Source organism: Glycine max, chromosome 18 (assembly GCF_000004515.6).
Source record: "Glycine max cultivar Williams 82 chromosome 18, Glycine_max_v4.0, whole genome shotgun sequence".
NCBI classification, from domain to species: Eukaryota; Viridiplantae; Streptophyta; class Magnoliopsida; order Fabales; family Fabaceae; genus Glycine; species Glycine max.
This window is the reverse complement of record NC_038254.2, coordinates 17,966,722-17,992,132: the sequence shown is the minus strand read 5'-3', so window position 1 is coordinate 17,992,132 and position 25,411 is coordinate 17,966,722. Positions and strand designations below refer to the sequence as shown.

At 29.6% G+C, this 25,411-nt stretch overlaps 3 protein-coding genes across 11 annotated transcripts; 1 reads left to right on the top strand and 2 right to left on the bottom strand.

Moving 5' to 3' along the window:
* Positions 1 to 4,245: 4,245 nt before the first annotated feature.
* LOC102663692 (paired amphipathic helix protein Sin3-like 3) lies at positions 4,246 to 8,226 on the bottom strand. 7 transcript variants are annotated; one of them, XR_005889498.1, is made up of 9 exons: positions 7,992 to 8,226; positions 7,378 to 7,502; positions 7,098 to 7,246; positions 6,417 to 6,495; positions 6,309 to 6,338; positions 5,941 to 6,194; positions 5,679 to 5,833; positions 5,351 to 5,478; positions 4,246 to 5,237 (listed from the first exon to the last, which is right to left on the bottom strand). XR_005889498.1 is itself a non-coding variant. In XM_041011666.1 (3 exons), the coding sequence occupies exons 1-3, from the start codon at positions 6,050 to 6,052 to the stop codon at positions 4,999 to 5,001; spliced, it is 441 nt and encodes a 146-aa protein (XP_040867600.1). In that variant the 5' UTR covers positions 6,053 to 6,293; the 3' UTR covers positions 4,246 to 4,998. The 7 variants fall into 7 exon arrangements, 1 of the variants encoding a protein (XP_040867600.1); XR_005889501.1 differs by having other exon boundaries at positions 6,432 to 6,495; XR_005889497.1 differs by lacking the exon at positions 7,098 to 7,246 and having other exon boundaries at positions 5,644 to 5,833.
* A 99-nt stretch (positions 8,227 to 8,325) lies between these two features.
* On the bottom strand, positions 8,326 to 9,343 carry LOC113000110 (paired amphipathic helix protein Sin3-like 3). The gene is made up of 4 exons (XM_026126634.2): positions 9,058 to 9,343; positions 8,761 to 8,967; positions 8,575 to 8,672; positions 8,326 to 8,459 (listed from the first exon to the last, which is right to left on the bottom strand). Exons 1-3 carry the CDS (start codon positions 9,225 to 9,227, stop codon positions 8,630 to 8,632), a joined length of 420 nt encoding a protein of 139 aa, XP_025982419.2. The 5' UTR covers positions 9,228 to 9,343; the 3' UTR covers positions 8,326 to 8,459; positions 8,575 to 8,629.
* A 3,643-nt stretch (positions 9,344 to 12,986) lies between these two features.
* LOC100812869 (probable xyloglucan endotransglucosylase/hydrolase protein 8) lies at positions 12,987 to 15,946 on the top strand. 3 transcript variants are annotated; one of them, XR_005889495.1, is made up of 3 exons: positions 12,987 to 13,517; positions 14,800 to 14,895; positions 15,422 to 15,946. XR_005889495.1 is itself a non-coding variant. In XM_041011665.1 (2 exons), the coding sequence occupies exons 1-2, from the start codon at positions 14,857 to 14,859 to the stop codon at positions 15,617 to 15,619; spliced, it is 237 nt and encodes a 78-aa protein (XP_040867599.1). In that variant the 5' UTR covers positions 14,578 to 14,856; the 3' UTR covers positions 15,620 to 15,946. The 3 variants fall into 3 exon arrangements, 1 of the variants encoding a protein (XP_040867599.1); XR_001386057.3 differs by having other exon boundaries at positions 14,789 to 14,895; XM_041011665.1 differs by lacking the exon at positions 12,987 to 13,517 and having other exon boundaries at positions 14,578 to 14,895.
* The last annotated feature ends 9,465 nt before the right edge of the window (positions 15,947 to 25,411 follow it).

The window sequence follows — 25,411 nt, the reverse complement described above, 5'->3', positions numbered from 1 at the left end:
GGGGAGTTGCAACTGCCATTGGCGAGTTGCCTGCAAGTTGCAACTCCCATTGACGATTTAGGGCAAAAAAATAGTCACCAGTAGTGGCTATTTTATGCTTATAAATACGAATACTCTCCTTTCAGTTGTGTGCTCACAATCACAGAAGTAGCTTAGACGAAGAAATCTTTCACAATCAGTGGCTTTGAGTTTTCTGAGTGTTTAGGGTATAGTTTTTGAGTTTTCTGAGTTTTTTCTGAGTGCTTAAATTTTTGAACTTTGTTCAGTGCAGGCTTTTTTAAGTAATTTTTTGTAGCAGTTTCAATGTATAGTTTTTATGAAATTTTTAATTAAATTAGTTTTATATTTTATATGATTTTTTGTGTGTAAAAAATAGAAGAAATTTGTCATCATATTTTTAATTGGTTTGAAATTTGGTTCTTGAGGGTTAAATTTGTGAATGAGGTTCGTAAATTTCTGTCAAATAAATTATATTATAAAATATTTTTGAAGTAATTTTTGAGACCTGTTTGAATTTATAGTTGTTAATAATTTTTTAATTAAATTAGTTTTATATTTTATATCCTTGTTTGTGTGTATAAAATAAAAGAAATATGTCATGATATTTATTTAAAGAAAATTTTTGAGTCCTGCAAAAATTTGGTAAATATAAAATTTTTAGTATATTTTTAATTAGATTAGGTTGGTGTTGATAGTTTGTTAAAAATAACATGTTCTTATATTTATTTAAAAAATTGTAATTGATAATACGTTTCTTTTTTGGAAGTCAAAATAATACGTTCCTTTTTTGAAATTAATAATGTGTGTTATAATTTTATGTAAGTAATTATTTATAGCAGTTTGAATGTATAGTTTTTATTAATTTTAGAATTAAATTAGATTTATAGTTTATTTTGTAGTTTCCCGTAAAATAATTTATATGATAATTTTTTTTAAGTAATCTTTAATTAGAAGTAGATTTTTGCTTTAAAGTAATTTTTTAAGTAATTTTTTTATTTATTAGTTTGCAGTAAAATAATTTGTATCATAATTTTCTTGTAGTTATTTTTAATTAAAACTAGATTTCAGCTTTAAGAAATTTTTTTTAAGTAATTTTTTTATTTCTTAGTTTCCAGTAAAATAATTTGTATTTGTATTATAATTTTTTTAAAGTAATTTTTAATTAAAACTAGATTTCAGCTTTCAAGTTATTTTTTGTAAGTAATTTTTTTTATTTCTTAGTTTCCAGTAAAATAATTTGTATGATAATTTTTTTTATGTAATTTTTAATTAAAAGTGAATTTAAGCTTTCAAGTAATTTTTTTAAGTAATTTTTTTTATTTCTTAGTTTCCAGTAAAATAATTTGTATGATAATTTTTTTGAAGTAAATTTTTAATTAAAAGTAGATTTAAGCTTTAAAGTAATTTTTTTGAAGATTTTTTTTATTTCTTAGTTTGCAGTAAAATAATTTGTATCATAATTTTTTTAAGTAATTTTTAATTAAAACTAGATTTCAGCTTTCAAGTAATTTTTTTTATTTGTTAGTTTGCAGTAAAATAATTTGTATTATAAATTTTTTAAGTAATTTTTAATTAAAACTAGATTTCAACTTTGAAGTCAATTTTTTTAAGTAATTTTTTTTATTTCTTAGTTTGGAGTAAAATAATTTGTATTATCATTTTTTTATTTCTTACATTTTACTATTTTGAATTTGTTATGAATAATTAATTAAAATATTGTTTTTGTAGGTACATGATGAATTCGGTTATAACAGTGTTGTATTTCAATGAAAGGGTATATGAAGATAATGATGGTGTAATATTTGAAGGTAGCAAAAAAGCGATTCAGATTAAACGTGGAATTAGTTTCAATGCTTTGAAGAAAAAAATTGGAGACAAAGTAAAGTTAGAAAATAATGAAATTATTTCTGCTATCAGTTGTAGATTTTTAGTGTCAGGAAAATATATTGCCTTGCAAATTTGTGATGACGAAGACGTTGAAACGATGCTGAAAAGTTTTAAACAACAACAAGAAATGTCAGTTCTAGAATTGTACATAGAAAAGGATGTGGCTGGTGGTTCAATGTTTCATTCTGCAAATTCCCTTACATCATGTGGAAATTATGTATCTAATGATGACACACAACCGCCAACAAATATGAGCAATTTAAATCTTGACGAAGATGATGATCATGATGATGATGATTATCTTGTGTCTAACTCATACGTTGTGTGTCTCGGGCCTCCATCTTTCAATCAAGGCCGTAATTAATGAAGAATTAATTTTTAGGTACCCCATTTTCATTATCCAATAGAATCCTGATTGGCGAAGCAGAGGAATAATTTCCTCTGGTATTTCTTCTTGTCCTTGATTGATGGGTACAGCTCGTCTGATATGTAGTTTTATGTCTGCTTCCCCATTCCAAACATGTTCGGAAACATGTTTAGGTTGCAGCCATAAGACGTCTCCTTCTATTGGACCAGACTTAATGTGTATACTAGATGAAGATGATGACGAAGATGCCATTGATGCTGTAAAGTTAAATATAATACAAAAAAATGACAACAAAAATTTTACATTAAAAAAATTAACAAATTTAATAGCTACACAAATTTAAATAAATGTTCTAAAATACTCTACATATAACAAAATTACAAATTTAATAGCTACACAAATTAAAATAAATGACCAAATTAAAATACATAGATTTGTTACACGTACAAAAATTTAACACAAAAAAACATAAAATACTACCTAAAATAGTCTACAAATAAAAAATTAAAAATTACATACCTACACAAATTTAAATAAATTACCAAATTCAAATACATAACTAAATTAAAAATTTAAACACGTACATAAATTGTACACAAATAAACTTAAAATACTACCTAAAATAGTCTACAAATAACAAAATTAAAAATTAAATAGCTACAAAAATTTAAATAAATGACCAAATTAAAATACATAACAAAATTAAAAATTTAAACACGTACATAAATTCTACACAAATAAACTTAAAATACTACCTAAAATAGTCTACAAATAAAAAATTTTAAAATTAAATAGCTACAACAATTTAAATAAATGACCAAATTAAAATACATAAGAAAATTAAAAATTGTTACACGTACATAAATTTTACACAAAAAAACTTAAAATACTACCTAAAATACTCTACAAATAACAAAATTAAAAATTAACATAGCAACATAAATTGAAATAAATGACCAAATTAAAACATCTACATAATCAAATTATAAAATAAAACACGTACATAAATTTAACACAACAAAACTTAATTTACTAACTAAAATACTCTATACATAACAAAATTAAATATTCAAATACGTACATAAATTTAATTAAATGACCATATTTTTTTCCAATTATTAAAATTTAAATTAAATAACAAATATTAGACACAACAAAATGGTATTTAATCAAAATAATTTCATGAAATAAAAAATTTTAAGAACGTGTTTGTATATATATATATATATATATATATATATATATATATATATAATTAATAAAATATCATATATTTCAATAAAAACTATAAATAAGTCAATTAAATAATATTCACATTCTAACTAAACCTAAAATACCATATATAAAATACAAATAATATCATACAAACCTAATAAATCTAAACCAAATAATAATAACATAACAACTAAAATTAACATACAAATATTTTTATCACAGATAATAACATACAAATTTAAAAAATCTTAACAAAATCATATTAATAAATCCATTACAACTAACATACAAATCAAAATATACCAACTCAAATTTGTAACATATACATCTAACATAAATAATATCAATATTTCAATGTATTACTTAAAATTTAAAATTTCCATCTAACATCAACAAGCGTGCCATATGTATATATAAAACAATTAATATCATGGTAATTTATAAAATTTAAAGAAAATAATATATATCAATTTAACTATAACTAACCTAACATATATTTATATATATAACACAACTAATAACATATAATTTTTAAAACCTAACTTAAATAATATTAACCTATCAACTAAAGTTATTAAGTTAAGAACTACTTACCAAGTATAGCAATCACGTAATATGAGCACGAGAGAAACCACGTACAAAGCACAGCCCTACAAATTATCAAAATATTTACCATTCATATTCACACACACACACACACACACACACACACACACACATATATATATATATATATATATATATATATTCATATATAATATTTGCCATTCAAAAGATACTTACCAAAAACAAAATACAGCAACACAATAAGAAGAATGCAGTGTAGTAGGGAAGAAGAATAACAAAGAGCAAGCAAAGGAAGGCAGCTCCTCACTCTCGGACCTTCAGCTTTTATAATGGAAGAGGATGAATGAAAATTTTCAAAACGTAGAAGCAACCCGCCAGCATAGCTGGCGATCCCAGTGCATGGCAAACCGCCAATGGGAGTGGCGATTTGGCCTGCACCCTGCTTTCCCTGCACTGCCATGCCTGCTCTCGCAGGGCTAGTCTGCACCCTCAAGCCATTGGAACTCGCCAGTTTGACTGGCAGTTCCCTACGCAATCTGCATATCGCCATTGAAACTGGCGATTTCAGCCCTCAATGCACGTATCGCCAACATCATGAGCGATTTGCTCACTGAGACCAAACTCGTCACTGGTTCTGGCGAGTTGGTCACTGCATGGCATGCTTTTCACGTAAAAAAGTGCCCCCTGCCGGAAATAATAGCGAAAGAACCCCATCTGGGGAAATACTTTTTAAAACAACCCCAGATGAAGAAATTTGCCACTATTAGAAGCCGTTTGTTCAAGTTTTTTTTTTATTGGGGAAAAATGTATTCTTTAATTAAAATATACATCTTAAATTGTGATAAATATATAATATTTTTTTACAAAAAAGCAACAATCTGGAAAAAATTTGTTTTTTCATAATTGAAAAATAAGAGTTACTTAGAAAAAAAAATTAAGCATAAACAATCATAACCCAAGTACTAAAGCTCTTGGTTCCTAGTAGAAGGAACACGATGATTAAGTGATTTATGATAGTTTTTAGCATATACTTCAGCCCAAAGTTTATTTAAATCAGCACCACATCTTGCCCATTCTTCCTGTTTCTGCTTCAACCTGGTTAAAATGACTGGCAAAACTCGAGATGCATTCTTCCTTAATACATCCAGCACATCAATCCCATGGTCGCCATATAACTGCTCAATCCACCTAAGATTTTGAGCTAAAAGAAAAGACAAAAACAATCAAATCAGAATATGGAAAACATCAACAATTATCTGACACAGCATGAACGTGCTTTGGAACATTTCTTTGAACAATTGAAAATCTCATAACCTCTTAAGTGCTTCTCAATATTAATTGGATTGTCTCTTTCAATCATATTGGTATTAATCTTTTCTATGAGCTCTTCAACTTGCTTAGTTGTCGATTTTGCAGTCTCTAAACACACGTCAAGTTCAATCCTGCGGTCATAGGGTAAAAGTGTAAATTATATCAGCAACAGCAGGTGCTAGTGATAGAGAGAGAGTGGAAATAACATCTCTAAATCAATCCAGCGATGTCAAAACTAATCAAACTGTAGAATATATAGACTGCATCTGATAAAAATAAGTCAATAAGAAAAGTACTTAAAGGGGAAGAAAAATCATTGGTGTGCTCCAACCTGTCATCTTCACATTCAAGCAAGTTCATTTCGTAAATATTTTTGCTTATGTGTATAGAAGAATAATCCTTAGTACTTGAAGCAACACATTTCTAATGGTCATTCAATACTTCTGCATCAAGTTTTGTTCTCTGGCTAGAAGATGGGATTTGGAACTGTGTTAAAACCAAACAATACACATAAAACAGAAACATCAAGAAAATCTCAGATATTCCCTTAAAAAATATACAATGTGACAAAAAGATAATTAAATCAATCATACTTTTGGTAGAAGATAGTAACTGGGAGTGCACTGCTCACAGATAGATAGATTTTAACAGATTTTGCCGAGTTCTTCTTGCTGGTATATTGAGACAACTTAGGACCAGAAACATTCTTGTTGGCAAGAAGACTAGATTTCCCCCTTTTTCGGAATTCACTGTTTCTTTCACTCGATCATATCACCATCATGTTGATCTATGTCCCAGTTTTCCACCTTTATTTGTTTATGCACATGTTCTTCATCCCTCGAGGATTCTGATAAATCCATGAGTTTTAGTACCAGAAGTAGCTGAAAATGTTAAGTTACCTAAAAATAAAAGGAGGGCGTCTAACAGAAGACAAAAAAGAAGAGAAAACCATATTACATACTTTTCTTCACACTGCCAACATAGACTTCCTCTGCACAATAGAACTTGATTAGAAAAAATAGAAAAATCCAAAACTTTATAGACAAACAAATACTGGGTTGAAAATTACCATTCATCTTCTTACATTGGGTTACACATTCATTAAATCCCTTCATGAGATCCGGATATACTCTTAGGAAATCAGTTGCCTGGAAGAAACAACCATACATTAGTTATTATATATCACAGCTTGCTTTCTAGAGATTAAACTTCAAGAAAAGAAATTCCTCTATATAAAAACAACGAAAATCAAATCATGCTGATACTTGATTCAATGGAGTAAATTTCCACAATATTCAACGGCAGATAATTTAGTGCACAAAATTATTCAAGATTTTCTATACTGAATTTATTATTTGATTTTTAGCTTGGAAGATGGTAGAGAAATGGAAGATTTTGGAAAGATCTTTATAAAAGGATAAAGCACACCAATTTGTTGTTTTATTGCTTTGTTTTTTTAACTGGCAAATTCAGTTTCCGTTAAATCAAAATCAAAACTTAGGAAAGTATATAGTTGAAGAGGTCTAATAAGGCAATGAAAATCGATCTTATTTGAAAATGGATTGAGTATTGAGTTGCCCAAAATTATTCTGTTATAATTCTGGACACATCATGCAGATAACAAAGATAAACATGAGCGAATAAAAAGAAAAGTTCCACGAGTTCTTTGTCATGTAAGTGGTTGAAATTGAAACCGCATTAAAAAGCCAATGCTCAATAAGAAACAAGATAACACCTTGCTGAATCTCACCATTCAGTATCCATCCCTAATATAGTCGTTATGATTACTTCCTCTTACAAGAGAGATGGACACATTTGAACATGACCTTGTCATCATAATTTTGCATTAGAGGATCCATTTCCCACTCTAAAAATCAGTCACTCCTTTCATGCAACAACCTAGCAATTTTATGCACCAATTTTTATGGTTGAAGTTTAATGCTGGCCAAATTAAATTCAACCATACTGGCACAGGATATGACAACAGAACCAATAAACCAGTTAATTAACATTATATGTATAAATCTTACCCATAACTGCAATTCTTGTTGAGTAATTTTTTCCTTGCTGTAGATACCCACATGCTTTGAAAAGTAATTCTTAGGATTTTGTACTTTATCCTTGACTTTTGCACAGAAAGCAAACCTTTCACCACCTGAGATGACAAAATTAAATTAAAACAAACCGTAAAAGGAAAATAGGGAGTTAATGATACTGTCCAATAAAGACTACTACAAAATAACAATTGAATGAAGGTCTTCCCTTCAATAACAATATTGAGTAGACCACTATGTAGACTAACAGCCCAGAACATAAAAATAAAACAAAAACCATTCATCAATTATGACTATTACAATCAAAAAAGATATCATTACTATTTTTCACCTTTTACGATCAGCTGTGTAGAAAGAGTGAAGACAAATTTTCCATTAGATAATTAATTGTCTAGTGTTATGTTCTTTTCTTTCTCTCTTTTTTCTTCCATTTATTTCCTTCCCAATAAACATGAAAAAGATATAATGAGACGTAAATATATGTTCCAAAGCTAATACATTCATGTCATAAGTTTGTAACATCTATTAAGGAGGGTAAGAAAGCGTAAAAACTAAAAAGTAGGTTTGGATTAAAGTATTGACACACTCACTTTTCTTAGAACTTTGATCAGAACAAGTGCATGACATGGGGTGCATACCAAAATGTTCATCAGCATTACAAAATGGTCTAACCATACAACCATATCTCCATTTCAGCGATAGAAGCTTCTGAATACCATCTTGATAATAATCTCTGTAATCCTTTTCCCATTCACTCAAATCGCTCTCTAATCTATAATCAACTATGTGGTCATGATCATCATGTGAAGTTTTGGTCCTTTTACTCTGACATATACATGAGTGAAAATTTCAACTAGATGACCAACTATATAATCAAAGAAAGGGACATAAGAATATGTAGAGAGATAAACCTACAGAACACACATTTGTTGCACTATTGGAGCTGGAGAGCTTTTTTCATGAAACAGAATTTTGTGCAGAAGTGAAATGAATTGAGAGGTTGTTCTTGAAGTATTAAGAGATAAAAAAGGTAACACGTTTAGAAGATCCACATGGTCCTGAAGAAGTGCAGTAATCAGGAGAAGTTCAATAAATAATTAAATGAGTTTCCCAAAAGAAGTGTAAGAAAAATAGAAGGACCAATATAAAACTGCCATAAAATATTAGGCTAACCTCCTCGTAAGCTGCAGGGGAGTCCTGTTTCCGTCTTTGTGCATCTTCAATATGGCTAGAAATGCCTTGTAGACATTATCTTGGCCATGGAACCGAGTCTGCACGAAAAGAACCAATCAGACTCAAAAGTGAAACTGTTCATTCTGGGTGGCTTCAGATATATGCAGGAAGAAACGCATAAAATACCTCAAATGGAAAGTTGTTACCTCAATCTTGTGCATAATTTTTTTAGCTTCAACAAACACATCAAGCTTCTTCTGTGGAGGTTGTTCATCCTCCAATGGAAGTTTGATTTCAAATCCCTTCGGCAAGAAAACATTAAATCCAAAAATTAGATCTCTATGCCCTTTAAGCAGCTCCTTCACTTCTTCTATGCCACTAACAAGGTTGAATCTGCAGATGAACAGTATAATTCTTTCACATACCATCTCGCAAGAAATGGCAACTATAAAGTATAACTATATGACTACATCATGATGAAACCTATCAGCAGTGAAATTTTTCATGAGTTCCAAAAATTTATCAAATTTTTCTCTATCATCTTTAAATGCATCCTTGACTGTGGAGAGATATGCTAAGGCACTATCTGCCATTGGCCTTTGTTTCTTAGCACCTCTTCTGTTCCGTTCACTTCTGGTTGACAATCTGTTCATACCAAAAATTCATAAAATGCATAAATCATCGAAGAAATTTATCATAAACTATTATCATACAGATGAAAAAATGGTTTGAATTGAACACAGTCAATTTCAAAATGTTGACCCGCCCAAACCCACCAAATTAGAGACTAATGTACGTGGTTGCTGCTGGTCCAAGGGAATTTTAATTCTCCCACTATCGTTCTCCTACGTATGAAGGCAGCGGAAACATACGCCGCTGCCTCAATGCTATGGGTTTTTAGTTTACCTATTTTATAAACAAAACAAGTGCCAGAAAAAGAAAGAAAAGAAACGAAACACACCAAGTGGACAGAAGCGGTGGCTGTGGCTGTTGAATGAAGCGTGAGTAGATGACGCCGAGTGTTTGGGTTTGCGTGGGAAAAGAGTTTTAACTCTTAAACTTATAGGCTGGCTAACGTGGGAGACTTTGACACGTTCCCCACGGTGGGAAAATAACACGGCTGTTGGATCTATGGTGTATTTAATTGGGCAAAATTACACTTTTGATCTCCTAGTTTATCTTCAATTTCGGATTTGGTCCCCCTATAATTTAATTCACAAATTTGGTCTCCCAGTTTTATAAATCCCTGCAAAATTGGTCCTGGAAGCCCGATTTGGACATTGACCGTTAACCTCAGACGTTGACTATCACGTGTCAATGTCACGTGTGACTGTCACATGTTAATGTCACGTGTCAACATCTGCATGGTTCCCTGTAAAGACTTCATTTTTTGTAGGTAAAATTATACTTTTGGTCTCCTAGTTTTACTCTAATTTCGATTTTGGTCCCCTTATAATTCAATTCGCACATTTAAGCCCCCAATTTTATAAATCTCTTTATACATTCAGCCAAATTTCATTACTGGAGAAGTTGTATTTCAAATTTCAAACAAAAATATCATTGTCATACATAGGCCACTTAAGCAGTCGTATATACATAATACCGCATGGGGGAGCAAAAAAAGAAAAAAAAATGGAGGTTATTACAGAACCTGTTAAAGTAAGAGATCTGAAAATTTCAGACCCAGGTTGGGATTCATGCGCCACTTTTCCAAGTTGAACAACCCCGGAAGTGGGAGAGAGACAAAGAGTGATTTTTCTCTGGATTCTAAGTGAGTGAAAAACTTGCGATGAAAAAGAAGTGCGAGATTTATCAAGACCTACCATGTCTCTAGCACCAGTGACTAAACCATTCAAAAGACCAATTTTGCAGGAACAATTTATAAATGGATTTATAAAAATGGGGGATTAAATGTGTGAATTAAACTATAGGGGGACCAAAATCGAAATTGGAGTAAAACTGAGGGACCAAAAGTACAATTTTACCTACAAAAAATGAAACCTTTATAGGGAATCACTCAGACGTTGACACGTGGCAGTCAACGTCTGAGGTTAACGGTCAACGTTCAAATCGGGCTTCTAGGACCAATTTTGAAGAGATTTATAAAACTGGGGGACCAAATTTGTGAATTAAATTATATGGGGACTAAATCCGTAATTTATATAATTATACAAACAAGGCCCTGACTACTCTTTCTCTGTCCTGTTGACACCTGTCCACTGTCAATTCTCTGTCCTGTTGACACCTGTCCAATTATAGGCCTTCTTTTATGCTTCTTTGCTCATGCCACGTGAAGGTTTTCTCCTTTCTGAAGGTTTGTGTTTTACAAGGCTCATTCTCTCTTCTTTGTGCCAGATGTTGCAATCCCTTATTTCCACAACCACCAAGCCACGTGTCACTTTCTAATTGTCGGATTTCACCGCACCATTTAATTCTCCTTAATTCCAGAACTTTCTTCTTTCTCTTCCCTTTCTCTTGCATCCGTCCAGATTCTTCCCCTCCTCTTTCTTCTCTCTCTTTCCCTTTCTATCACTGCTTATTTCTTCTTCTTCCTCTATTCTTTTTTTACTCTCACTTGAACTACAATGGTAGAGGACGTGTGTTTCCTCTACAAGGTATTTCCTTTCTACTTCCTTATTGCTCCTTTTTACCGTCAAACGCGTATGGTTTTTTTTTTCATTTGTGCGCTAACCCCTTTATCTCACTTTTCACTTCTTCTTCTTCTTCTTCTATTCTTCTCTTTTTCCCTCTTGAACTACAATGGTAGAAGTCGTGTGTTTATTTATGCAGAGAAGGTGGAAGAACACATTAAAGCTGCGATTTTTATCTCAAAAAATCCAAGAGTACAGGTTCGTAAACACAAAAGGTTAAATTTTTTTGGGTGTTCTGCCTTTATTTTGTTTTTTTTCATTTGTGCGCTGACCCCTTTCTCTCACTTCTCATTTCTTCTTCTTCTTCTTCTTCTTCTGTTCTTCTCTTTTTCCCTCTTGAACTACAATGGTAGAAGACGTGTGTTTATTTATGCAGAGAAGGTGGAAGAACACATTAGAGCTGCGATTTTTATCTCAAAAAATCCAAGAGTACAGGTTCGTAAACACAAAAGGTTAAATTTTTTTGGGTGTTCTGCCTTTATTTTGTTTTCTGATTTCTCACGATATAAAAGTTTACATTTTTTTGTGTTCCTCAGCCTTCTCCGATGTGCTCATTGCTTCCTACTTTGTGCTATGCATGTTGGATTTTCTGTTTTTAATATGATTCTCTTCTCATCTTCATTCTATTCTTTGGTCTGATTTTTTGTGGTTTGATTTTTGGGACAGACTACAGTAACAACGGCGGTGCTGAAGGTCAGGACGGTGTTGAATAATAAAGGTGTCATTTTGAACTATTTTCCCCCTTTTTTGGGGCTGTTATTTGTCTCTATTTACAAGGTTTTAATTTTGTTTGTTGTTATACATGTTTTCTTTTTAATAATATTTATTTTTTGTTACTAATTTTTCAACTGTGTTTTTGGTTCCTTTTTATTTTCCCGGGCTATTGACGAAGAAGCATTTAGCAGGCAAGTTGTTTTTATTTGGAAGGTTTTAATTTTGTTTGTTGTTATGCATGTTTTTTTTAATAATAGTTATTTTTTCTTACTGATTTTATAACTCTGTTTTTGGTTTTTATTTTTATTTTCTTGGGCTATCGACGAAAAAGCATCATGCAGGCAAGTTTTTTTCCCTTTTGTTGTTATGCATGTTTGTTTTGGTACTATTTGTCTCTATTTGCAATGTTTTAATTTTGTTTGTTGTTATGCATGTTTCCTTCTTAATAATAGTTACTTTTTCTTACTGATTTTTACAACTCTGTTTTTTGTTCCTTTTTATTTTCCCGGACTATCGCGAAGAAGCATCCACCAGGCAACTTTTTTCCCTTTTGTTGTTATGCATGTTTGTTTCATTACTATTTGTTTCTATTTGCAAGGTTTTAATTTTTTTTTTGTTATGCATGTTTTTATCTTAATAATAGTTATTTTTTCTTACTGATTTTTCAACTTTGTTTTTGCTCCCTTTCTCCAAATTTCTTAGATTTGGTTCTATCTAATTACCTTGGACCTATTGATTGCAGAAAGATATTCATAGGGGGTTTAGCGAGAGAAATGACTATTGGTGAGTGTTTTCTATTTGTATTGCGTTGGTTTGTTTTCTTTCCGGGTTTACCAATGAGCATTCGTGTAATCAACTATTTTTTAAAAATAATTTTGTGTGGCGCAATTCATCAAACACTTAGAAATCATGGAGAAGACAGTTCAGGTTACCATGGATTATTGTTTCAAAATGTTAAATTTTTCCAAAAAAAATTTCTCAGAGGCTTTTATTTTCAATTGTTAAAAATTAAGCCCATTGCAATGTGTCCACATGTTGATAGGTTTGGCATTTGGATAGGAGGGAACCACATGTATATTAGTTTAAGGTGGAGTTTCTTCTGCAGTGGCAACACATGAAGGGTTGGAAAGTTCCATTAGCTGGAAATCGAAAATGCAAGAGTATTTTAAGATTTACCGCATCAAACTTTAGGTATCAATGACATTGGTTACCACTCTCTTCTAATATATTGTCTTTAAAATACAGGACAAAGAAAATGTTTCTAGGCCTTGAAGGTTTTCCCAATCATACTGAAAATGCTACTGATGTACAGGATGGGATGGATAGGCTATCAAAATTACTTGACGACATAAGTTCTGTGCACAATGAAGCGGTTTTTATAGGATATTTATTAATAACCATAATAATTGATGATCCAGTTTCATTGGAAACAAGATTGAATGTTGTTGTGAATCATTATTCGCTGTTTCAGGTTCCTATATCTATAAACTATACACTGCTTGATGATCAAAGAGAGGGAGTGAGGTTTTTACATGGTTTTCTCAACAACGATCATGGAGGCATACTTGGAGATAACATGTGAGTTGCAAATTGTATTCGCCTTCTCTTTTTGGTCCTTCTTGGCTTGCGACATCTTTCAATCTTATGCAATTTATATTTATTTTGGGTACTCCCCTAAAGCGTGCAGCAAGGGGCATGCTTTTTAAGTTACATTCCTTTCCTTTAAATGCCATATCAAGCTACTCATAAATCGTTTTGCCATGTGCATTTTTGTTTTTTTTGCCTTTGTTGATGCACTATCTGATTTTGTCTCTTTTCAACATTTAATAATTAGGCTCTTTTTGTTCTCTTAGTCAAAAGTTGAGAAACAAAGTGAACAATTAGTTAACAAAGGAAAATAGGAATGCAGCAAGGATGCCTCATACATATGCATATCAGATTTTCTGCAACTTCAAAGGACATGGCTTTTTTTGGGGTAAACAAGTTTGTACATTCTGTTGGTTCTCTTCTAAGGTTTAAAAGCCACAATTCATTCATTCTCTTATGACAATTTTCCTATTTATTGTAGAAAGAATAACCTAACATTGAGTCATGCCTAATTTAAGAGGAAAAAGTATATAATCTTATATTTAAGATTTTATATTAGAAAACCTTTTTTCTTATGGTACTTGAGATTCAACATTTTTACCCCTAAAGTTTCAATTTTTTTGCAACAAGCAAAAAAAAAACTGAAATAAATTTACGGGTACTTGAGATTCAACATTTTTACCCTTAAATCTCAATTTTTTTAAAGCAAGAGTAGTGCTGTTTTCATGTATGTGTTCTTACATGCATGTTAGTTTTTCATTTTGTTTGTGTTGGACGAGGTTTGGCTTCTCTTCTGGTGCTGTTTTCATGCATCCTTTCTTACATGCATGTTAACTTATCGTTTTTCTCTGTTCATGGTACTTTTGTTGTTCTGTTTTTTAATGGTAGCTTTGCTGTTGTATTTTCTTTTATCTTTGTTCAGTGGGGCAAAAAAAAAAAAAGAAGTTTAGAACAAACACATGTCTTCTTTGTACTTTTTCTTAATTTTTGTTATTTTTTTGTTTTGATTAATTATTATTATTATTATTATTATTATTATTATTATTATTATTATTATTATTATTATTATTATTATTATTATTATTATTATTATTATTTGTCTTTCTTCTTTGCGATTCCGCTTCTTTGCTTTGGCTTTCTTCTGCATCATTTTTGTGTAACCCAACAATATTATTTTTATTGAATTAATGAGAAGGTGTGGGGGTTCGATGTAATTTGGTTACGTGAAAAGTGTTGTTTACATGTTTTGTTGCTGAGAACAGATTAATTGTAGAGAGGGAGCAACCATACCTCGAGAAGGTTTAGAAGGGTGCAAGCGAAACACAGAGCAATGAACAATATCAATGATTATGCAGAATCCCTCTTTCAGGTTCATGATGTCTTTTCTCTATTATTATTATTATTATTATTATTATTATTATTATTATTATTATTATTATTATTATTATTATTATTATTATTTGTCTTTCTTCTCTGTGATTCCGCTTCTTTACTGTGGTTTTCTTCTGCATCATTTTTGTCTCGAACGTTTGTGGTGGAACACATTTTTTAGTAACAGGATTACTGATATTGGTTGTGATATGTGTAATGTTCTTGAAAAATGATCTTTTTTGTCTTTAGAACTCGAGTTTTATGGATAAGTTTTGTGAATATGAATAACTTTTTACTATTTTGTGTGTTGCTGTTAACTTTGAGAATGTATATTAATTTTGAATGATTAGTATATTTACATGGTGCAAGGATAAACTGCTTGCTTCAATTTATTTATTATTTAGGGCCTTTTTCTTTTTTGAGAATGCTTCTATGTTTTGTCCACTTATACATTGTTTATTTTTTTGATGAGTTTCCCTCTATGTTTCTATGATTCCATTGTGATGAGTGGGAAATTCTTGCAGATGTGCTCAGAAAATGGTGCGGGGCCAGAAAGAGATGAGCTTGATTTTGAGTTTTTGGGGAACAAAATAGGAGAACCTTATTTGATTCAGACTAATGTATACAAGAATGGAACTCGTGGGCGTAAGATGAGACACATGCTTTGGTTTGACCCCACAGAGGACTGCCACACCTATTCCATTCAGCAAGAATTAGAATGAGATCATGTTAAAGAGGCATTTGCTTTGTTGATTCTAACTAATTAACTGCTATATAATTTTAATTTTTGGAGTTATTTGCTGCTAGCTAGGGGACTTATTAGGGAATAATTGAACATGAACATGTCATTTGAACCTTATGATCAAAATTGAAATATCTTGATTATTTTCTCAATAGAAGCATGATCTGAAATGTGATTGTTATTTTAACTTTATGGTTGAAACACATTTTGCTAGCATCTTATACTACACCTTTGAATAGTTATTCAATAGCCCAAAAGGAATTACAAATCTGTTATAGCAATGAAATTAACACTAAAATTTGATTATACTACAAATTATATATAATCCTATAACGCTGATAAAAAAACTATATAATCTTATAGCATAATTATTTACTTTGCGGGGTTACTTCTCTTTATTTCTATCTTTAAACATGAGTAACCAACAAGTTGATTGGAAATGGATAGAAATGCAACAATTTTCAAACAGGAGAGATGTAATATGGATTCTATTATAGTTGCTATTAAATCTAGAGCTTGGAATTGGATATCAACTTTCGGGAAAGGACTAGAAATTTCTTTGTATTTGTGGCGCTTGGATCCTACACATTACATCAAGTTTCTGTCATAAGGTTATTCATAATAATAGTCATAAAGCATTAATATTTTCAACTTTAACATTATTCCACGCACATGATCCTTTGGTTACAAGGAAAATATTCAATGGATACGTTAAAAAACCAATAGATGTATATAAAAATAAATAAATAAAAACATGAAATAAGAGTAAAATAGTGATGAATTTACCATAATGAGTGCTGGTGCCAGTGCCACTGACTGAGGTATCAACCTTGGATCTTGAAGAAATGTAGCTCCCAATGAACCTCAACCTAACCCAACACCCAACCTCAGGCGCACCCCCTTCATCCCCCTTATTCTTCTTCTCCCTCCCTTTTGATTTACACACATCCCAAGATTCCACCACCTTGCCATACTCTGAAAATTATTATTATTATTATTATTATTATTATTATGTGTTGTTGATTTAACTTTAGCAAATGTGTTTATTTTTTATCTTATTAACTTTTCAACTTATTATATATCCTTTTTGATATTTTATTTTTTAAATCACCTTTTTCTTTTCCGTTAATTAATAATATTTCTACTTTTATCTTGCTGATTGCTTCTTGCATTTCTTTTTACATAATATATTTCTGATTTTCTGTGTATTTTAGTTATTTCTCTTTATATTTATGGGTTAAAACAAATTATACTCTGAATTTCTTATTTATTGTAATTGAAAATACTCTACCAACTTTAATGTTGAGATTCACACGGGAGATAAATCACGTCGGTAGTACAATGAACATTAGAAATTTTCCTTAATTTCTCCTTTTGTATTTAATTAATTAATTTATTTATTTTGTTATTATTATTATTATTATTATTATTATTATTATGTGTTGTTGATTTAACTTTAGCAAGTGTGTTTATTTTTTATCTTATTAACTTTTCAACTTATTATATATCTTTTTTGATGTTTTATTTTTTAAATCACCTTTTTCTTTTTCAGTTAATTAATAATGTTTCTACTTTTATCTTGCTGATTGCTTCTTGCATTTCTTTTTACATAATATATTTCTGATTTTCTGTGTATTTTAGTTATTTCTCTTTATATTTATGGGTGAAAGCAAATTATACTCTGAATTTCTTATTTATTGTAATTGAAAATACTCTACCAACTTTAATGCTGAGATTCACACGGGAGACAAATCACGTCGGTAGAGCAATGAAAATTAGAAATTTTCCTTACTTTATTTTTTTGTATTTAATTAATTAATTAATTAATTTTTTTGTTATTATTATTATTATTGTTGTTGTTGTTGTTGTTGTTGTTATTGTTATTATTATTATTATTATTATTATTATTATTATTATTATTATTATTATTATTATTATTATGTGTTGTTGATTTAACTTTAGCAAGTGTGTTTATTTTTTTATCTTATTAACTTTTCAACTTATTATATATCCTTTTTGATGTTTTATTTTTTAAATCACCTTTTTCTTTTTCAGTTAATTAATAATGTTTCTATTTTTATCTTGCTGATTGTTTCTTGCATTTTTATTTGCATAATATATTTTTGATTTTCTGTGTATTTTAATTATTTCTCTTTATATGTATGGGTGAAAACAAATTATACTCTGAATTTCTTATTTATTGTATTTAAAAGTACTCTACCAACTTTAATGCTGAGATTCACATGGGAGACAAATCACGTCGGTGGTGCAATGAAAATTAGAAATTTTCCTTACTTTCTCTTTTTGTATTTAATTAATTAATTTATTTATTTTGTTATTATTATTATTATTATTATTATGTGTTGTTGATTTAATTTTAGCAAGTGTGTTTATTTTTTATCTTATTAACTTTTCAACTTATTATATATCCTTTTTGATGTTTTATTTTTTAAATCACCTTTTTCTTTTTCAGTTAATTAATAATATTTCTATTTTTATCTTGCTGATTGCTTCTTGCATTTTTATTTACATAATATATTTCTGATTTTCTGTGTATTTTAATTATTTCTCTTTATATCTATGGGTGAAAACAAATTATACTCTGAATTTCTTATTTATTGTAATTAAAAATACTCTACCAACTTTAACGTTGAGATTCACACGGGAGACAAATCACGTCGGTAGTGCAATGAAAATTAAAAATTTTCCTTACTATCTCTTTTTGTATTTAATTAATTAATTAATTATTTTATTATTATTATTATTATTATTATTATTATTATTATTATTATTATTATTATTATTATTATTATTATTATGTGTTGTTGATTTAACTTTAGCAAATGCGTTTATTTTTTATCTTATTAACTTTTCAACTTATTATATATCCTTTTTGATGTTTTATTTTTTAAATCACCTTTTTCTTTTTCAGTTAATTAATAATGTTTCTATTTTTATCTTACAGATTGCTTCCTGCATTTTTATTTACATAATATATTTCTGATTTTCTGTGTATTTTAATTATTTCTCTTTATATTTATGGGTGAAAACAAATGATACTCTGAATTTCTTATATATTGTAATTGAAAATAGTCTACCAACTTTAATGTTGAGATTCACACGGGAGACAAATCACGTCGGTAGTGCAATGAAAATTAGAAATTTTCCTTACTTTCTCTTTTTGTATTTAATTAATTAATTAATTTATTTTGTTATTTATTATTATTATTATTATTATTATTATTATTATTATTATTATTATTATTATTATTATTATTATTATGTGTTGTTGATTTAACTTTAGCAAGTGTGTTTATTTTTTATCTTATTAACTTTTCAACTTATTATATATCCTTTTTGATGTTTTATTTTTTAAATCACCTTTTTCTTTTTCAGTTAATTAATAATGTTTCTATTTTTATCTTGCTGATTGCTTCCTGCATTTTTATTTACATAATATATTTTTGATTTTCTGTGTATTTTAATTATTTCTCTTTATATTTATGGGTGAAAACAAATGATACTCTAAATTTCTTCTTTATTGTAATTGAAAATAGTCTACCAACTTTAATGCTGAGATTCACACAGGAGACAAATCACGTTGGTAGTGCAATGAAAATTAAAAATTTTCCTTACTTTCTCTTTTTGTATTTAATTAATTAATTATATTATTATTATTATTATTATTATTATTATTATTATTATTATTATTATTATTATTATTATTATTATGTGTCGTTGATTTAACTTTAGCAAGTGTAGTGTGCTACGATTGACAGGGTAGTGTGCTTATTAGATAAAAGCATTCTGAGTGCATATGCTCTGATGCATTTGTTTTTTCATCTTTTCTAGACTCTAGAATGTCATGTCTCCTGATAATTGAGATTATCTAATTTTGAATTTTGTCATTAAGTTAGGCCATTTTTTTATATAATCTTGGACTGCTTTGGTCGTTCAACTTCTTTGTAAGGAAAGAAAAGAAGAATAGTTTCAAATAGGTAGGTTTCCTGTTTTCGGGATTTATTGTTCTTTATTATTATTAGTACTACAAATTTATTGTTTAGTAAACTAAACATTGTTGATGGTGGCATATTGTTGTCTACTCTGCTCATCTTACACATTCCCTGCTATCTTATATTTATTTGCTGCTTATTCCAGTGCTTATGTTTTACAGACCATGTAATACCGACCCGTGCTTATATTTATCTTCACTGATTAATAGATAAAGATCAATCAAGATTATGCATGAATTTATGACCTTAGATAAGATAAGATTGGATCTAATTTTATCATATCATTGTTGATTAAGGAAATTAGGCACATGGACTTAATATAACCATCGTGTAAACAATCCTAAGGGTTTTAGGTAACTCACTTGATTCTAGCTCATTATTGATACGTGTCTCCTACTTCTGTATCATTGGTTTGAGTGTCAAAGTGTCTTCATAGGTACAACTCCCCATCGTACTTGAAAGAGGCTTAAGGAGCAACACCATAAATGAGGTTTTGTCAATTTCAGTAGGAACATATATTATAAAATAAAGTATAACATATACGATAATATGAAATATAAAATTTGTAATTTGACAACTCAATTTAAATCTCATTAGAATGTCAATTATGTTTTTTTACTGTGAGTGTCAATTAAATAGTAGTGACTGTGAAAGTACAACAATTAATAGGATCTATATTAGGATTTAGAACACCAAAAATAATAATAAGTAATTATAAATTACATATTTCTCGAAGACATCTTCTAGAGCAATCACTTGATCTATGGAAGCACACACACAAGCAAGTGTATACATCAAGAATAAAATTTTCCTTAGTTTCACCTCTTTTCAAAAGCTCTTGGGTGGAACAATGAGTCATCATAAAGGCCTTGAGGTCAGGTGGGATCTTACCCTTATTTAAATAGATAGGTAACCTAAATATCCAACCATCAATGGTATTGCACCCATTAAACCCTACACACAAACTCAATGCACTTGCCTATTGGGCTTGACCCAATAAACATATAAACACATGATGATTCCCAAAGCCCAAATTGAAAAACTTAATTAAAATTGGGCTTATAGGAAAGAATATATTAGGTCATACATTCAACTCATATTTTAAGGTCAAACAAAGAAAATTCTAACAAATAGTACATACATTGTGCTATAAATATGACATGTGCCCTGTAACATTGTGATTTTATTAATGCATGGTTAAGTAACTTAATTAAATTACAAGAATAATCAAATCTATTTTATGTTGTTGAAAGATATAAATGAAGTAAGTGATATTTATGTTTTTGTGAGAAGTGGGCCAAGTATGGTAGAGTTTTAGTTGGGCTATGGGTTTAGTGAGGAAATTCCATTTCCTCACTCCTTCTATTTCTTTATGAGCTACCCCTTTGTGTTTTCAAGAGGGACACCCTCATTCCTTTCCCCTCATTTTCATAAAAAAGTTCTCATCATTTCCTCTTCTCTCAAGAGTTGTCTCATTCTCTCATTTTCTCCACCATCCACAAGGAGATCCCTCACTCAATCTCAAGGATGAAGATTATTTTCCCCCTTTTACTTGAGTTTGTAGTCATTGTTTGAGGGTAAGATTTCTTTCTTTCCTCTTTCTCTTTTCTATGAGTAGACCCATAATGGGTATTTGTGAAAAAACCTCATTAGTTTTGGTGGGTAGTGTTTTCCATGGGTTTGAGTGATGCTCATGCTATTGTGGGAGAAGAAGTCCTCTCTTGTTGAGCTCAAGTTGTCTCCTTTCTCTCCTCTTTTTTAATACCTAATCTTGGAGACAATAGGTAAAGGAATCTCTAAATTTGAATGGATGAATGCTTTGACAGTGTGCATTATGCATTGGATGATGATGGTTTTGATATTTGTTGATGTGTATGACCATGGATGAGTCCTTGCATAGGGTTGGGATGGGTGGGTATACCATTGTTGGCCATGGAGTTTGCAATTCGCAACTTCATTTTTGTTTTGGCCCAACTAGAGTTTTGTTTCGACTAGGCCAGAGTGAAACATTTCAAATTTATCGACTATAGAAATAATAATTGAAAGACATCTTTTAAGGAATAGTTGTTATAATTAATGGTTAAAGGAGACTCTTAGGAATTATCAATAACAAATACTTTGTAATAGGATTTGATGAAAATAAGATAATAGGACCTAAATAGGGAGCCAAGGCCCGGGTTGGGCCAATGCTCAAAAGACACCCACACACCCTCATGACTTTTATAAAGAGAGAAAGGGAGAGTTAGAGAGAGAAAGTGATAGAAAGAAAGAAAGAGTTAAAAAGAAGGAGGAGAAAAGGAAGAAGAAAAGGAGAAGAGGAATAGGGTAAGTGCTTTTCCTTTAGCTCCATTGACTCCTTGTTTGTGATTATTTTCTCCTCTTTCCCTTTTTTCCCCTTTTGAAGCCTAAGTCAGGAAGTTTAGGGATTTTGATGATTAGGCTTGATTGACAAGTTGTTTGAGAAGTTTAATCAGTTAGAAATACAATAGAAGTGTTTAGGACTTAATATCTGAGCTTGGGGATGTAGCACCCTTCTACCCCAATATACATACACTTGTAATATTTTCTAAATACATTTGTAGCGGAATTTAATTAAAAGGAGGTATTGACTTTTTAAAAAAAATACTTATTTCACGGTAAGAGTATTACATTCCAAATATTTGTAAATTTTAAGAAAACAAATCAATAAATAATGTAACTACATGTTAAACAAATCTTGGTGCTCCAAAGTCCATACAAACCATATTAAATAAAATATGGTGAAAAGTTACTCATTAATTTAATTCTTAGATAAATAAATAAAACCTTTGTTCCAATGTTACATTATTTTAGAGCATCCATAACCTTAAAATTAATAGTAATATAAAGTGGAGACCTAAATCTCTCATGTAGCATCATCATCGTAACCTTATAAAGACTCACCTGCAAGGGTGGCATTCAGCCCAAACACAAACAAGACAAACAGACGGGGAGTGAGATACATCTCATAATGAATTTAAAACATTAAGGAAGTCATAAAGATATATGATATATTTATAAACAATTGCGTTCCACAACACGAGCATGCCTAATCCAAATCAAACATTCCAATACAAACTTAACAACATATAAGAAGACTTAACTGAGTAGAGGCTAGTGTTCTCCTTCATCCACACCCATTTGTCCTCCTCACTCATAATCAAATTTATACTTCTTAAGTCACTTTTCTTATAACTAAATATATGTTTCTTCTACTGAAATAGAGATTTTCTCCATTCCCATCTCCACAATCAATTTCCCTCCCTCCAGTCACTTAAATTTGCTGCTTTGACTTTTGTGGCCATTGCAATATTGTATAATCTAGTATACTTTGTATATATGAAAATAAGTTCCTTCCACGCAAAGGTTTTACCAAAATAAATGTATCCCCCCACCCACCTTCTCACAAACTGTGTGTGAAAACCATTATTATCTAAACCTATTAAATCTACCTAGATAATTTATATATATTCACTATTTGGAACACCTCCCCTTCAAATGCCTGACTCTTTCTTCCCTCTCATACTTATGTTTCATATCTTGTATCACAATTATTATTGATCTTGCTTCATTTTTTATCACCATTTTTTTAATAATGCTAAATTAGATGCCCTAATTTTTGTCACTCCATGTCCACCTTCTTCCTTTTCCTTACACAATTACTCCTAGGCTACCTAATGTACTTCCCTAACACCCTCACCACAAAATAATAAATATTCAAGTAAAGATATGATACCTTCTAGAGTGTTGAACCAAGAACGAAAATAGACCGGGTGGGACAATGCGATTGCTCTGCAACCTATGAAAATGTGAATGTTATTCCACTATTTCAATTTATTTCTCACTATATCCACTACAGGCCTCCAAGTAGGCCTAACCCTGGGAGTGTTTTGAGTGGCTATGACACTAGGCTCATGACTGAGGAGGGGCCTAAAAAAATTAAAAATAAAATTAATTTCTTTTGCAATAACTTAATCATGTAGGTTTTTTTAAAGGCCTTTTTCAATTACTAATTTCAACTTATCCAAGCATTAAAGTTAACAAAAAATTATTTTTCTAAAAAATTAACATCTATTCGCATGTACTATTTTGTATGTATATATTAATTTTTTTAGTAGAGAAATATTTTATATGTCTATTTTTTTGTGTGTGGAACATATTTTTATATTTTAGAATAAACTTAAATACATTTTTTATACTTTAAATTGGGTCATCATTGTGTTTGGACCCCTATATTTAAATTTGGTGTTTCTAGTCACTCAATTTCAAAAAATATTCCTATAGTTCCTACTTATAGGTTTATGGCGGTTTGGATACACAATTTATGAAAGTTTTATTACTGTATGAGAGACTAAAAAAAGTATTATCTTTTTCAAATTAAAAATCTAAAAAGACAATTTTAAGAAACAAAAACTAACAATAACATAAATTGATCACGAGACTAAAAATATATTTAACCCTTTATAGGTCTCTCTATTATTTCGCCTGGACCAATGAAATGTGAGGTCTGACCCTATCTAGCCTATTTTCCTGAGTTTGTCTGTAGCAAAATTAAACATATTTTTATAAATTGATAATATCATTTTACAAAAACTTAATTTTAGAATTCTTAAAAACATTCAACTATTTTGAAAAATAATAATTAATAGTTTATTAATGAATTGAATGAGTCTTATGTTTTTAACAAAAAGAAAATGACAATATCTTTAATTAACTTTCCTAATATATTTTCAAAAATAAGGAAATGGTATTTTAAATGTTAAATAAGATATAACTTTCCATTAAAAAATAGGATATAATTTTAAATATTATGTAAATCTTGAGTTTTGTTTTTTTTAAACGTGCATTTTAAGTTCATGTTTTTTAGCTTTGTTAGTTTCCGCCAAAGAACTTGGCTAGCCATATTTAGTATAACATCTTCTCCTGACCATGCTTTTGTATAACAAAACTCAAATATGAGATGTTTCTAAAGGGATCTAAACTCAGTTTTTAGAAATAAAGTTTAGAAAACATATAAATGTAATACTAAAACATCCATTTATTAAGATATTAAATTTTATTAAAAAAATTAAACTAGTTTAGGCAGACATGAATAATTTATAAAATATTAATAATTATTTCTATTATTGTACATTTATAATAAATTAGTCAAAGAAATTTAAAAAATGATTTTACTGAAAAATGATACTACTCATTATACCCAATAATAAAATATTAATTATTTTTAATAAATAGTTGATAGTTTTCAACACTTAAAAAAAGTATTAAATTAATAATATAATTTTATCAAAATATTTTAAATTGAATAACCATTTTCCCATTACTCTTTATTTATGCAATGCTATGGGAGTTGAATTTCTTATATAACATTTTGTTTTGTAAACTAATTTTCTTATAATTTTTTTCATTATAGGATGATACATCAATTTGTCTACCTCATGTTTTCTATAAAAATTACAAAAGGAGATTTTAAGAAATGTAATTTAACCTTGTCTTGTTGGTTTTCCTATGTATTTACAAATGTACATGTCAACAAGAATTAGAGGAATGATACGATAAACAAAACTATTGTGTAAAAATATGAATTAGTTCAATATAGAACGGGAAAAAGACACTAGTAATGTTTTTTTATTTTTTATAGAGCAATGGACTTATGAGTGATAATGGTGGATAGTATTAAATAATTAAGGGACATATATAGGAAATTATGTTGTACAATTTAGAGGTGAGAGCTTTAAATG

Coding starts and splice junctions, on each gene's coding strand:
- LOC100812869 (XM_041011665.1), top strand. CDS start 14,857: ATGAACAATATCAATGATTATGCAGAATCCCTCTTTCAG. Junction 14,896..15,421: donor ATGCAGAATCCCTCTTTCAG/GTTCATGATGTC, acceptor AAATTCTTGCAG/ATGTGCTCAGAAAATGGTGC.
- LOC102663692 (XM_041011666.1), bottom strand. CDS start 6,052: ATGTTTCTGGTCCTAAGTTGTCTCAATATACCAGCAAGAAGAACTCGG. Junction 5,479..5,978: donor CTGTTAAAATCTATCTATCT/GTGAGCAGTGCA, acceptor CTATGACCGCAG/GATTGAACTTGACGTGTGTT. Junction 5,238..5,350: donor TATTGAGAAGCACTTAAGAG/GTTATGAGATTT, acceptor CTTTTCTTTTAG/CTCAAAATCTTAGGTGGATT.
- LOC113000110 (XM_026126634.2), bottom strand. CDS start 9,227: ATGAACAGATTGTCAACCAGAAGTGAACGGAACAGAAGAGGTGCTAAG. Junction 8,968..9,057: donor AAAAATTTCACTGCTGATAG/GTTTCATCATGA, acceptor GTTCATCTGCAG/ATTCAACCTTGTTAGTGGCA. Junction 8,673..8,760: donor GTAACAACTTTCCATTTGAG/GTATTTTATGCG, acceptor CTTTTCGTGCAG/ACTCGGTTCCATGGCCAAGA.